The 14534-nt window shown below is 34.5% G+C and overlaps 1 protein-coding gene across 1 annotated transcript in view; it reads right to left on the reverse strand.

Moving 5' to 3' along the window:
• Positions 1-14534, reverse strand: part of FAF1 (Fas associated factor 1) — a 458337-nt gene that overhangs the window by 136107 nt on the left and 307696 nt on the right. The window contains exons 10-12 of the mRNA XM_059922257.1: positions 10511-10637; positions 9493-9556; positions 8458-8539 (exon numbers count right to left, since the gene is read on the reverse strand). Coding sequence (XP_059778240.1) covers positions 8458-8539; positions 9493-9556; positions 10511-10637 — 273 coding nt within the window. The remainder of the gene's footprint in view (positions 1-8457; positions 8540-9492; positions 9557-10510; positions 10638-14534) is intronic.

The raw sequence follows: 14534 nt of genomic DNA on the forward strand, positions 1-14534 counted from the left end.
TATTCATAGGTCCAGCCCAGCACCCAACCATGATGCAAGATAAGCACACCGTAAGAATACAGGCAGGGCAGCATGAAGCTACATTGTCTGGATTCAAATTCCTGCTTTGCCACCGCCCAGCTGTGCAACCTTGGGAAAGCTACTTCTCTTTTCTGTGCCTTGGGTGACACAGTTCTGGAAGTCCAACACTCTGTCTAGATGGGAGTGATGACATGACTGCTATAATACAGGTGGTCCTAGGGTCTAGGCATGAACAACAGATTGGCTGCTTCTTTATGAAGGTGATACTTGAGCTGAATTCTAAATTTAGGTGATAGTGAGGAAAAGAAGAGTGAAAAAGAGGAAAAGCAAAGAGAAAAGGTTGGGAAAGGCCCTGTGCTGTCAATGGCCTGATGTGTTCAAAGAACTCTAAGCTAGTAATTTTTGAAGAGTGAAGAACCAGAGTGCAGACGGATTTTGGAAAGAATTGTGACACTTTGCCTTTTTTGTCTCCCAAAGCTGAGTTTAGGGACCAACAGGTAGCAACCAACTAGAGAGGTTCCAAAAGGAAACAGCCAGCTACTGAAGATGAGGAGATGCCAGGATGGTATCTTCTTCTTCTCACTTCCTGAAGCAGATGTTGGAATGGCACTCTTGAGGACACAGATGTACTTGAGTCTCACAAAGGGAGAACTCTCATATGAAAGTCACAGGTTAAACAAGCAAACAAACCAAAAAGCCTAAAGCAAAATCAAATGCTCGTCATAAAATAAGCTGACAAATGTTCATTGGGTACAGAGCTTTATCAGTTTTCATTGTTCAAATGGTAATACTCAGGTTATAAAATACCTTTGAAGAAGATAAACATGTGTCTAAAGTTTCTATGAATAAGGAAATTGGAAGCTCAAGTGATTGGCTGTTATAGCAAACTGTTTTTACTTTCCTTTTCTGTGAAATATTTACTTATCCTGCTTGCCCATATTGGGTTGTTGTCTTCTTTTTATTGATTTTTAGAGTTCTTCATAAATGTATATGCTAGAGAAATTAAGTTTCCAATATCTCTAATAAAGATACTAGGCACTACTTAACATCAGAAATACTTCGATTTTCTTAATACAGTTATTTATAAACGATTGTAAATGACAAGGCAAATATAAAACCAATAGATTGTACTGAAATGCTTCACAGAGGAAAGAAAGGTCAGAACACATTACTGTAGGTCTATGACAAAAACAGTATTATTCTCTGTTTTGTTAGGTACTCCAAGAAGGGTGTGGGAGAAACAGGATACTAGAAGATACACATGTATAAAAAGGTATACAAAAGCTAACAGGCTGTGAAATGTAGGAGCCAAAAAGTCTGTAAACTACACTGTGTTATTATCATACTATGATTTTCTAATCATCACCTGACACTCCACAATTACATATACAGACGCACACAGTTGCTCAGTCTCTGCCACCAATTTCTCCCCTCCCAACCATCCTACAAACTGCCACCACACTACTTATTCCTCTGACAGTGTCACTCTCTTCTTCAGAACTTTCAAAAGCTAACCACTACCTAACAATAACAAAAGTCTTTAGCTGGCATTCAGGGACTTCCATGATGAAATCCCAATCTATTTCTCTATTTTAGCCCAATTTCCTGCTGCTCCTTTACATGCACCAATTATGCAGGCCCACTCATCTTCTCTAACATGTGCATCTGAATAACTTGGTTACTGTTAAGGTAAGGAGTCATTATTCCAAGGTGGGTTAATTGCCAAGATATTTTAATCTCCATTTCAGAGAAAATAAAAAGGAGGCTTACATAGCTAGTCAGTATCAGGGTCCAGTTTCAAATCCAAATCTGCCTGATTTATTCAATGTCCATCTACTATAAGCAAACAATCTTAAAGATGTTTCACATACATTTTGAAGACATCTTACTTATATTAATTGTTTGTTAACCCTGTGAGGTAGGTACTACAATACAAATTTTTTAAATGATGCTCAGAGGGATTGAGTAACCTAGTTTTAATAGCACACAGCAAGTAAATGGGGACTCAGAATTGAAATATAAGAATTCCAATTATTTCTCTTTCTACCATACCTTTTATCTTTAAGTGAAAATGTTTAAGATTAGATATGGAACAAACTTCTTGAATTTACAGATGGAATACTTAAGAGATCCAATTTAGCTTTTTATCCTTTAAAAATAGGTAATATGAATAACAAATACTTTCTAGGGACAGGGAGGGCTCTTTGAGAGAAATGATACAAATATGAATAAAGTCTACTAAAAAAAAACCAGCCTTGCTTTTGATATTTTAATAAATTTTACCTATATTGCTTTTCGAATATGGCTCTATGGTTCTCAAAAAACTGGCGAATAGCAGTAAATTGAGAAGAATGTTTTACACAGCAGCATATCTTAAAACTAACTTAATTATTAACTAATTAAAAAATAATTTTATTATAAACACTAAAGATTTTTACAATTTTAATTAGGTAGATCTGATTACTCAGTTGGAGAATTAGAGGCAAATTCTAAATATGATGCTAACTATATACTGTTTAGTGGAAATATCTAATTACAGAACAGTATATTTGGTACGGTTGCACTTATATAAAACTTAGCAACTTTTTTACTGATATTTATGTTTGGAGACTTTTTCAAAAAATCACATTTAAAAGTAAAAACATTTAATAGTGGTTATTTTCAGGTTTGGGATTATGAGGCAACACATTTTCTACTTTAAATGCATCTGTATTCTTTTCTTTTCAACAAGCATTTTATTTGTATAATGAAAACACATTTCAAAACATTATATTAGAGTCATAGTTCTTATCTCACACATGTGCAGGATGCCGTTCTAGCTGTCATAAAAAATTACTCTAAAGACACTGTCTGCCTTTAAGGAATTTAAATTGAAAAGACAACAAAGACAAGATGAACAGACTGGGCATATTTTCCAAAGCACAAATAGGTTTGTTTGCCTGATTTTTCTGGATGATGGAGTGCTAGAAACTCACCAACTGCAGTTGTGGCTTCCGATTTGTATAGAACTTATTATGCCTAACAAATATTGACCAGTGATGGTTATTTAGGTTTCTTTTAACCTGAGGAAGTAGAAATAGCACTACTTTAAAATGGGCTGATTTTTAAAAATGAATGTAATAAAACTTGATAATGAACAAGCACTGTTAAAAGCAAAGCATTCATCTTAGTGCTATAAATGCTCAAATGGGTTCTCAAAATTCCTTTGTGGAACTGTTCTTAGAGCTAGTTCATGAATAATCAGTTTTGTTATTTTATGAACATTTCTCAAATTTGTCCAAAACTGTTTAAGAAGCACCTTAGCCATGATGCTGGGTGCATTTATGAATAGATCTCATTTAATCCTCAAAACAACCACATAAAGTAGATATGTATTATCATCTTTTTTTTCCCTAGATTAGAAACAGGCTCATTACTTGTTTGGGAACAGAGTTACTAAGTGGGAAATCAAGACGTGAAGCACTGGTTTCCTTAATTTATGTGTAATATTTGGAAACAGCACTGGGTGTGAAGTGAAGATCTAAGGAGGTGTAACAGGATTACGGATATCAAAGCCCAGTCTTCCAAAGGGCTGCTGGGAAAGGAACAATCCTTCCCATGGCACATAAACCCTGGCACTGGGATTTTTATTGCTGTTGATTTTCAGTTACTACAAATGTCTAATCATTCTCTAGCGTACTTTTTGTTGTGAAGAGAACTCAGGGACAGCAGAACTGAGAGGTGGGGAGGCTCTAAGGAGAAAAAGAAACTTCTTTAAGGAAGTCCCAGGGAATCATGGTGTGGCCAGTGGTAACTCTTCTGCACAGAATTAAGGAAGCTAACCACTGGCTCTCACTTATCTGAAGATAAAATAAAAGCTTCATTCAACAAATATTTTTAAATGCCAGGTAATGCCAGGGCATCACAGTCCCCTCCATGCTCCTGTTGATGTTCCCAGCCTCATCATACCATGCAATCCAACTCTCTGTCTTGCACTTTTTTGCTCTCTGTCTTAATTTTTTTGGTTTTAATTCCCTCAATTGTAATCTTCTGGACTTTGCTTTTGACCTTCCTTCTGTTTAGAATTCTGTTATTTGCCTAAGTTTCATTTATCTTCTAAGATTCAGGTCAGAGATACCTCCTCAAGAAATCTCCCTGAATTCTAAGGCAGATGAAGAACCTTTCCTCTTTGCTTCTATAGCATGTTACACTATATGGATCTATTTATATTGTCTTATCTTCCCTATTAGACTGTGGACATGTCAAGGGCAGGAAACCTCTACATCCTAGGTCCTTAATAGGCATATGATACATATTCATGGCCTTCAACTCAGTGAACATCCCTAATAGTTAAGGGCAAGGGAGAAGATCATAAAACTGATCAACCCACTGTCAGAAGTCGAAACTATGTCACAATATACTTAAACACAAGAACTTAGAATACCTGTTTCACTGAAGTTGGAGCTCTGCTTTGAACAGTATTGTAAATTCCTCATGAAAAAGGCACAAAAGACTATGAGTACTCTCACCAAGTGCTCTCAAATGAAATCAGTCTGAAGCAGTTTTCATTAAGATGGATTGAATGTGGCATCGTGAGAAACACTTTATCAAATGTAGTGTTTTACTTAGTGATTAACTATATACCAGTTGATGAAGCTCCCCAAATCCTTTGTAATCCCACCACTCCAATAAACATTTAATGAGTATATAAGTTCAAAAAGCCTAGCAGAGGATTTAAACCTTCAATCTTGTTTTTATTTACTCTTGGAACTCAATTTCTCACTTCAAGTGAAGAATGCTGGTGCTCAAGGCTCATCTGTTGCCCTGGTAAAATTAATGTGCCTTCCACAGTTTAAATTAAACATGCGATGTTTAAGACGAAAGAAATTTAGTAACAATGGCAGAGTATCGGTCATTCTTGCCTTAAAATATGTGAACATCAGCAAACTGTTTTCTTCAAAATGATTCATTCAGAAGTTTTAAAAAAAATATTGAAAACGATTTGTTTTCGCTCTCAAATGTACAGTCTGAAAAGGAGAGATGAAGTTTGAGGATTGAATCCTGTAGTATAGCAGTTAGCACTGAAAAGCTTCTGGAAGTAAGGTGGTATAGTGTAAAACACACTTACATGTGTTGGAACACCTGCACTCTCATTTGGCCTCCACTACTTACCCTTGATTTGTCTTTGGTTAAGTCATGTAGCTTTTCTGAGCTTCCTCATCTCTACAATGAGAATATTGATATTATATATCCCCATCTCACCGGTTTGTTGTGGGGTTCAAATGAGATATGCATAGGAAGGAGCTTCATAAACCACAGAGCACAATATAAATCTAAAGTAGCAGTGCTATTTCTATACTTTCTATACAATCATCTCTAATTTTGAAAGGAGATGTATATAATTTGGTTGGTGACTATAATAAATGCCCCTGCTTAGATCTAATTTTGAATAATTTACCCACTCTGTGGATGAATTTTACTTAAGTTTAGGGCAATGTAATAAATGATACATAAACTGTTGTTGATCTTTAACTTGGAAAAGAGAAAAAAGGAAAGATAAAAGCCCTGGACAAGGGGAAAAAGATAAAGACAGTTTAGGAGTCCAAAGAGGTCAGTGGATTTGGGTATCAATCTAATATGAAACAAAACACATGAACCAATGATTTCCAGTTGTTAAAATATCAATACACTCATCAAAAGCAAACAATCAATTGTTTCATTAGAAATACCCAGAAGTTAATAAGAAAGAGTTTACGCTCCTCTGGGAACCATCAGTCTGAATAAGTCCAAATGCCAATTTACTATACAAAGACACTCAATAAAAAGTTCTTTCGTCTATTATATACTGTATATTTAAATAATGTATCATCACAAAGTTATAATGTTTATAGTAGCTTTTTAAATGTAATTTAAAAGATGTCTATGCTTATTTGGGAGCTATATTTAGGTTATAAAAGGCCCTCACATTTTCTGGTTACTTCTACTGCTTAGCAATCTTACTGGAAAAACAGAGACAAATTAACCCCAAATACATTCTTATCCAGGAATGAACTGAAAAATAGATTATTTTAAAGCTATAATTACTCTTTCAAACATATTTATGTTCAACAATAAGTGATTGTTTAAATATAATAACATTGCTGTACAATGAGAGACTTAATAACCATTAGAAATCCTGTTATAATAAAGTATTCAGCATTACTTACAAAGCATTCTTGCAACAACAACAACAAAAACAAAAAAAAATTGACCTGAATCTAACAAAGCTTTTAGACTTAATAGCCATTTCTCAGGAAATACAGAGATAGAGGAACAAGTTAAATCATATCACAAGGAAACAATCACACAAATCCAGAATCTGGAACAATCTGTAAGTCATCTAGCATGATTTCTTCACAAAGCAAATGTCATAAAAAGGGGTGGGTGGGGGAAAAAAGCAGGTGTCTGCTTAAAAGGGTTTAAGAAATCTAACAACCAAATGTAATTTGTGATCCTTGAGTGGATCACGATTTCCAAAAAAAGAGTCAACTGGTGAACTTTGAATATGCACTGGATACTAGATGACATTAGGAAATTATTGTTAGTATGTTACATGTGACAATGGTATTGTGATTCTGTAGGGGAATGTCATTATTTTTGGAAAGTGCATGCAGATGTTTTTAGGGGTAAAATATGATGTCTGTGATTCACTTTGAAATGGCTTAGCAAAAAATAATGAATATATAAGAGTATCCTAAGTGTTTTATGTAGTCTAATAATTTCAAAAGTTTAATTGCTAAAGCTCCATTAAAACTTCGGGATGCCCTGTATATAGAAGAAGCAAATATGGCAAAATTTTAGTAATTGTTAAATCTAGGTATAGGGGATTTAAGTGTTTATTGTACTACTCCTTTACTTTTTCTGTATTAAAAATTGTTTTAATAAAAGTTAAAATATTATAAAATATAATTAAGTAAATGATTATATAATATTAAAAGGTGAAGATAAGCTGTTTTAACAGGATTATAACATGATCAATTTTATATTAAATATGCATGTGTGCTCAACGGAATAAATAATAAATATATGGAAAGAACATATAATCTGTGTTAGAATATATTTTTTTAGCTTTTCAGTATCTTCCATAAACCTGTACTTATGGAAACTATAAACCTGTATTACCATAAATATATATTTCGTCAAAAATAAAATCCATTTAATATAGATTTAATAGTTAAAAAATAGATGTTTAAAATTGCCTTTACAATGGGCTATTCCACTATTCTTAGGGTAGAGAACAGTTTATGTTTCTTAATCTACTTCATTGAACTGTCAGTGATAGATCTAAGCTTGATCGCTAATTATTGTCTTGGAATTAAATTTTTAAAAACTGTTTAAAATGAATTTTTCTTTAGGTCAGAGTTTAACGTAAGTAGAAACTAGAAATTTCAGAGGCATCCTTGCACTCTATTCTCAAAATTCTTTGTCCTCTTTAATTCCAATAGCTTTCCCTCTAACTCCATCTACACCTTATTCCTTCCTTCCTCTCTCTTTCTTCCTTCATTCATTAAACATACAGAGTATTTACTATGTGTAGGGATGTAAGGTACACCGTCACTGCCAAAAAGAAAATCAAATCTCTTGAGAAGACATATATATAAAAGAGAGAGAATGGATAATTAAAAGCAATGTGTTATCATTGCAAAGTACTAAAGGGTGGGTGTGGAAGAGTAGGAGTCAACCAGGTAAAGAGCACGATGAAAGGCATTCCTGACAGTGGGGCAGCATGAAAAAAGAGTAAGATTATGGGGAAGTCCAAACGGTACACTACTGCTAGATTTATTAAGTGTAAGGCAGGAAATGGGAAGAGCTGAAGTTGTACAGATAGGCAGGAGCCAGATAACTGGGGTCTCGACTACAGTGTCAACATATAAATAGAGCAACCACACAGAATCTTCGTGCTCAAAATGTAACTTCTGATTTCTTATTACATACTTGGATCTACTTGATTTCAAGATCACAAGACCCTTTTCTATATTTAAGGAAAAATCTTTTTGTTGTCTAAAATGACCCTTAGGAAAAAATACTACAGTTGTAAGATATATACTATTAGATGGAATAATCATTTGGGGAAAAGACTGAAGGACAAATCATTTAGCAAGAAACTGTCAATCACATAACTGAAAAGAATACGAACACGTAGCCTGGTCCCTTCTAAGCATGTCCACCCCTTTCTCCCCCTAAAAAAAAAAACCCGTTTCAGAGCTTGACAAAGACTTCTGCAAAAGCCAGCAGTACCCTATCATACTACTGCCCCTCTGAAATGGGCATCTTGGTGATGATTAGGTTGGTAGATGAACCAGAAACAAAATCAAGTCTTCAATCTGAAAAAAACAGAAAACATCAAGCATTGCCTCAGGCCTGGTGGTAAACCTACGGGATATACTTTTTAATCAGAAAAGGTAAGATTCCACTTACATCTCGGGCTTTCACATAGAAGGCCTCTTGAAAAGCTGCTTCTAATGAGCCAATAAAAAATACAGGATGGCAGTCACCATATCTATAGGAAAAATTGTGTCTATTAATTAAAATACATTTCAAATTTACTTCAAATTTCACAAGTCTAACCAATGAGTTTTAAGTAAATGTTGGGGCTAATGTCTCTTAAGTATAGACAAAACATTAAAACATTTCTTTAAAGGCTTAGGAATGGGCTTCATTACTTTTTTGAACTCTTCTTGGCCTATACCGACATATCAGAAGACTGGAATTTTAAGTACATCTAGCAAATGGACTTAATGAGTGCTATGAAACCATGCCATTTACAAGTAGCAATTCCTGGTTACCCACTTCCCTAAGATTTTCCTAGTTACAATAGCCTTAACTTTCCATTTTAGTTCATTTATTCTGTAACACAGAGGGAAAAAATGGTTCCTTGCTAAGTTTCCAAATTACATTACATCAGAAAATAGAACTAAAGAGAAATACTGTTTACATGAAAATTTACGTTTAAATATTTAAATCTTTTCAAACACCTCTAGGCGAATCTCAAATGCATAGAAAATTTTATATTACACTATTAAAAGAAGAAATGCTAAATGATTCCAAAACAAAAATTAAAAGAAAAAATTCACTTATATCTAAAATTTTTAAATTATTTTTTTATTCAATATTACTTTTAAAAGATTTTGTTTGTCCTAGGATATACTAAAACTTAGTATCCTATAACCTAGTCCTTTTGGAAATATAGTCAAGATATTAAATTAGTAATCCATTTATTATGCTTCTATAAAGATATAGAGATAAGATAAATACATCTCTGAAGCGGCATAGTTTACTAGTTATCTGATTTGAATATACTGTATTCACTATTAGGACTATATATATTGATAAATGTATCCTTTGAATACTTTAAGGAGAAACTGAAAATAATCTCTGATTAAAGTTGCTTCAGAAAAATCACAGTAGCATTAAAAGAACATCAATTTTATATAGTTAATGTCCTAACCCTACCTTGAAGAAAACTCTGCTGTAAATTGTAATAAGGCATCTCCTTCATTTTCTGCGTTTTCTGGCACTAAAAAACAAACAAAAGAAAAAACAAAAACAAAAAACCAAAACAAATAGACACAAAAAACAAACCACATAACATCTAATCCCACATATAAGAAATATATTTAATCAATAAAGAGGAATTAAATTTTAGTTTCTGTGATACATCTGAGGAGACATTTTAACTCGACATACATTAGAAGATTTCATCAAACCTTAAAAAAGAACCTCAAAAAAATTTCAAGCTCATAAATTTCTGAAAATCAACTGATACAATCCTGCTAGGTGCTGAAAATATGTGCCAGTCATCAATTATGCTTGAAATGACATCTTGTGATTAAATTATATAAAAAGGTTCTCAAATTATTCTAAAGACCTTATTAATCAGGAAAATAGTCATTTTATGTAAATATCGCATCTATTTCTGCCCATGAATGTCCCCTAATTTCACAGAGTAAATGAGCCATTTATGGGCTTATTTTAATAGTCATTTTGTATAGCACCACTTATGATCCTATACTATGCATCTTGTCAGGTGCAAGTGAGGGAGATGGCACATTTAGTTTACTTCTTTCCTTCCAAAGATGGGTACCAGTGAATGGAAAAGTAATATAACTACTGATAAAACTGATATCTCCAATAAGATGTGTGGTGACAAGTACAGTCACAAAAAGTACAGCTATTTTGTTTATCAATTTCTGGGTTTAAAGTAAAGAGATAAACTCATAACTAATTATACATGTGAAACAAAAGTTACATTCCCTTGAGTTTTTAATGAATTTTACTAAAGTATTGGGAATGGTTGGGCTTAAGATCAAAATTCAAGAGGCTCTAGTTCTTATGAATAATGTCTACTTCTATATTTTCTCTCTCCAAACCTGAAAGTCAGTAAGAGATTTTGAAGTTCATTGTTCCTCATAAGTTTCTGCACTAGGAGGGAGAATTACAATGCTGGACCCAAAGAGCTATTAATACTCACTCATTGGAGATTTTCTCAAGGCAGATGACGCCATGCCGAATACTTCTCCATCATCCACCCCAAATTCGGAAGCATCTTCAAAGTCATCTCCATCACTATCACTAACCATATGAACATCGGTGCTTTGCTATTTAAGGAAAGTCCTATGATTAGTTTCATACTAACTTTAGGAAATCAAATTCCAAAATATAAATTATGTAATTACAATAGGACATTAGCATTATAAAAGTTTTATTAAATAAGAAGTTATTTGCTAGAGTGAAGCTTAATATTTCTCATTTTAAGGCTTACATATAATTTCTAATCTTGCTGTGATACCCCTAGACTAAAGGCTGGAGCCTGAGTGAAAAAGAAGAATGCTTACAAACTCAATGAAGACTGGGATTTTTATCTGTTTGACCCCCAGCCTATGGTATACAATTAGGTGCTCAATAAATATTCGTTCAATAAATGAAGAAACAGGTACAATCTAAGAGGTCAGAGATAAATAAGCTATACGAGTCTTTCAAAAAGCTCATGGTAATCTAAACTTTTGGGCAGAAGTCATGGTAGCATTTAAAAATTTGCCTCTTCCCTACTGCAATGGTTCTCAAATTTCTCATTAGTGAAATATGGTACACTATCCCCATGTGTTATTGGAAGATAACGTGAAATACACTATATACGAAAGCTCTTTGTAAACTGAAGGCCATTAAATATGAGATGTAATAATGATGCTTCAATTCAATAAACATTTACTGAGAATTTACTACATGCTGGGCACTAATAAATATGCTCTGTTTATTTTGTTTTCAGCAACGTCCGTTGAGATATAAGGTAGTACAATGAAAAACATCAGTTTCAAAATATGAACTTGGCTCCTGATCTCTAAGTTAGAATGGGATTTCAAAAATACTGAGATTTCAAACATTTGAACTGAGTTGTGAATACTGACAAATATTAATGTCTTGGATAAGAAGGGGGTCCCAGCAAGGTATCTGGCTAAGTGCCTATCTGTACCATGTTTAATAAATAAAGTCTACAAAGACCATTTAATAAATGAAATTTCTATCTTTCAAAATATGGTGCTATGTACCTAAATTATGAAAATGCATTAAAAGAAACTCAGAATCAAAGACTCATGAAACTTGGCTAGAGGGGATGTTAGAGTTCAGTCAGTCATAGAATCATAGATTTTAAAGCTGGAAGGGATTTTAAAGATCTCTCACTAACGGTTTTCAAATTTCTTTTCACAGAGTTACCTCCCTCCCCTAGCCCCAAGCAAAATATTATGTAAAATTATAGTGAATACATTAGATAAAAGTAAGGCCACTCTGGCTGATGCAGGGAGAGGGCAACAAAGAGCCTAATGCTCCTGGCCTTGGCCTTTTTTTCTTCACATCCCTTTCATAGCTGGGTTACCTCTGAAGGCTCTCAGGACACTACGGAACATTTTTTTTTTAAATTATTTATTTATTTATTTATTTATTTTTTTATTTATGGCTGTGTTGGGTCTCCGTTTCTGTGCGAGGGCTTTCTCTAGTTGCGGCAAGCGGGGGCCACTCTTCATCGCGGTGCGCGGGCCTCTCACTATCGCGGCCTCTCTTGTTGTGGAGCACAAGCTCCAGACGCGCAGGCTCAGCAATTGTGGTTCACGGGCCTAGTCGCTCTGCGGCATGTGGGATCTCCCCAGACCAGGGCTCGAACCCGTGTCCCCTGCATTGGCAGGCAGATTCTCAACCACTGTGCCACCAGGGAAGCCCCCAGAACAATTTTTAAAACTACTAATCTAGTGAGTCTAACAGCTCCAAATAAGGAAGGCAAGATATTTACTCCATATGACTCAGCAGGCTTAGCATTTCCTCCTTGGGCATAACCAAGCATTAATGCCCATAATTGTTAACATTTTCCCTCTTACCTTAAAGACAGTTTACCTAATGGTTTGAATAGAGAAGGAAATGTACATATACTTACTGGATGAATAAGAACGGTCCTTGCCCTAAGCATCTACCTGCTATTCTGACTATACCACTATTTCTCATAGAAGCCTTGGTTCTACTTGTACTCCTAATGCTACTTTAGTGTTTTGCTTTGTAGAGCCAAGACCACCTCTTGATTTCAGCAATTCAACAGCATAAAAATTCAAAACCCTTTCTCATTTCAAAACAGTGAAGGAGCTTCCCCTTCAAAATAACACATTTACTAGGACTGTAACTGTACTTGAATTCCATCTGTTTCAGGTAGGCAAATATCTGGAGCATGAACTTCCCTTGAATTCTTAAATGTGTAAAGGCTCAGGATCTAAAAGGCACACTACACATTCCTTTAGGGTACTTAGCCAGGTTTGCAGGCAAGTGGAAAGAAACAAAAGTCCAGTATGATAAACTTTCTCACATCTTCTGTCAGCTAGGCTATCATCTCAGCCTTCACTTCGTCTTGCCTAGTACTCACCCTCCCTTAAAGAGGCGTTAGGTTAAGAAGGAGGTTTGGAGGACACAGGGATGAAAAAGAAAGGAACTGTTCTATATATCATCTTTTTTTTCTTACTGCTTTTACCTTACTCCCCCACATCTATCCTCTTTCTTCTAATCCAGCTTTCAGTCAAATAATAGCCCCTTTCCATAATAAGAGGACTAGGACAGTGATTTTAATTTTGTGCCTATGCAACACATTATTTTGTCTTCACAAAGTACAGAATTCCCAACTCTCTTAAGATCCCAGAAAACAAAATCCTACAACAACAACATCTTCAAAGGGAGGTATCTAAAAAGCCGATTTTGTTGAAAAAAGTATATTTTGAATATGAATTATTGAAGTATCTGCAAGAATGAGCTACTTAATTATGTATAAGGAACTCCCAATCTCTTTCTTATCAGCCATCTAACAGGTTAGGAAAATCTTTTTCTAAAAAATGAGATAAACAATCTTTTTTCATTAAAGTTTGCTGATGAGAATAGATAATCTCTTGGTTCAGTCATGGTTGCTCTAAAGTTCTTTGAAACCAGAGAAGCTATTTATTCAAAATTTTTTAAAAAGGTAAAAAAAATTAGTGATTCTATTTTGGCTCTTTAATGCATTCATTTATTCCCTTTATCATTTACCATACATTCATAAACCCTACTAAATGCTACATTGCCTGGACTTGAGTGAAAGATATACAGTGTATGTTCTCTCAAGGAATACAATATAATATATATATAGATAATTATAATACCTAACAATAAGTGTTATGATAGGTAAGTTCAGAGGAGAGTACCTAAATTATTGGGAGTGGGAGGAATCAGGGCAAACTTCTTAGAAAAGATGATCACCGAACTGCTTGAGACAAAAATTTAGAACTCATACATGAATAAGACAAGCTTATAATTGAAGCTGATATTTCTTTCACCAACTACTTACTATGTCAAAGAACCAGGTTAAAAGCTTGGGATACAGAGAGAAAACATGGTTCCAAATTTCAAGAAATTCCCATTTTAAAGGAAGCTATATTTAGTTGCAAATATGTCTTTTCCAGTGTGTTAAGAGATACAATAAAAGTATAAGCAAAGACTATTGGAGAATAAAGGAAAGAGTGATTAGTTACTTTAGAAGACTGTGCAAGGCCCGATGCAAGTGCTAATATTTAACCCATATCTTTAAAAAAGATATCAATGTTGTGGAGTGTATGTAATGGAAGATTGGTGGGGAGGGAGTTGTACTCTAGGCAGAGAAAAAACACAAGCAAGAAACTGGACATTTAAAAAATCAATAAAGAATTCCAAAAAACAAACTGAATCATCAGCTCTATGTATGGAAGAGGAATGTGGACTGGCTATAAGGCCAGAAAGTTTTCATGAAACTAGATTGTAGTAGTCCTTAAATTGGTACACTAAGGTATTTGGACTTTACTCTGATGGCAATAGGGAAATCACTAAAGGTTTTTAGGCGGAGGACTGTTCAAGGGAACAATTCTGATGGGTGTGTGTGTGTGTGTGTGTGTGTGTGTGTATCTGCGTGTGCACGTGCATGCATGCGCGTGTGTTTGCGGTGGTTTGGCAGCATATGG

Source organism: Balaenoptera ricei, chromosome 1 (genome assembly GCF_028023285.1).
Source record: "Balaenoptera ricei isolate mBalRic1 chromosome 1, mBalRic1.hap2, whole genome shotgun sequence".
Lineage (NCBI taxonomy): Eukaryota > Metazoa > Chordata > Mammalia > Artiodactyla > Balaenopteridae > Balaenoptera > Balaenoptera ricei.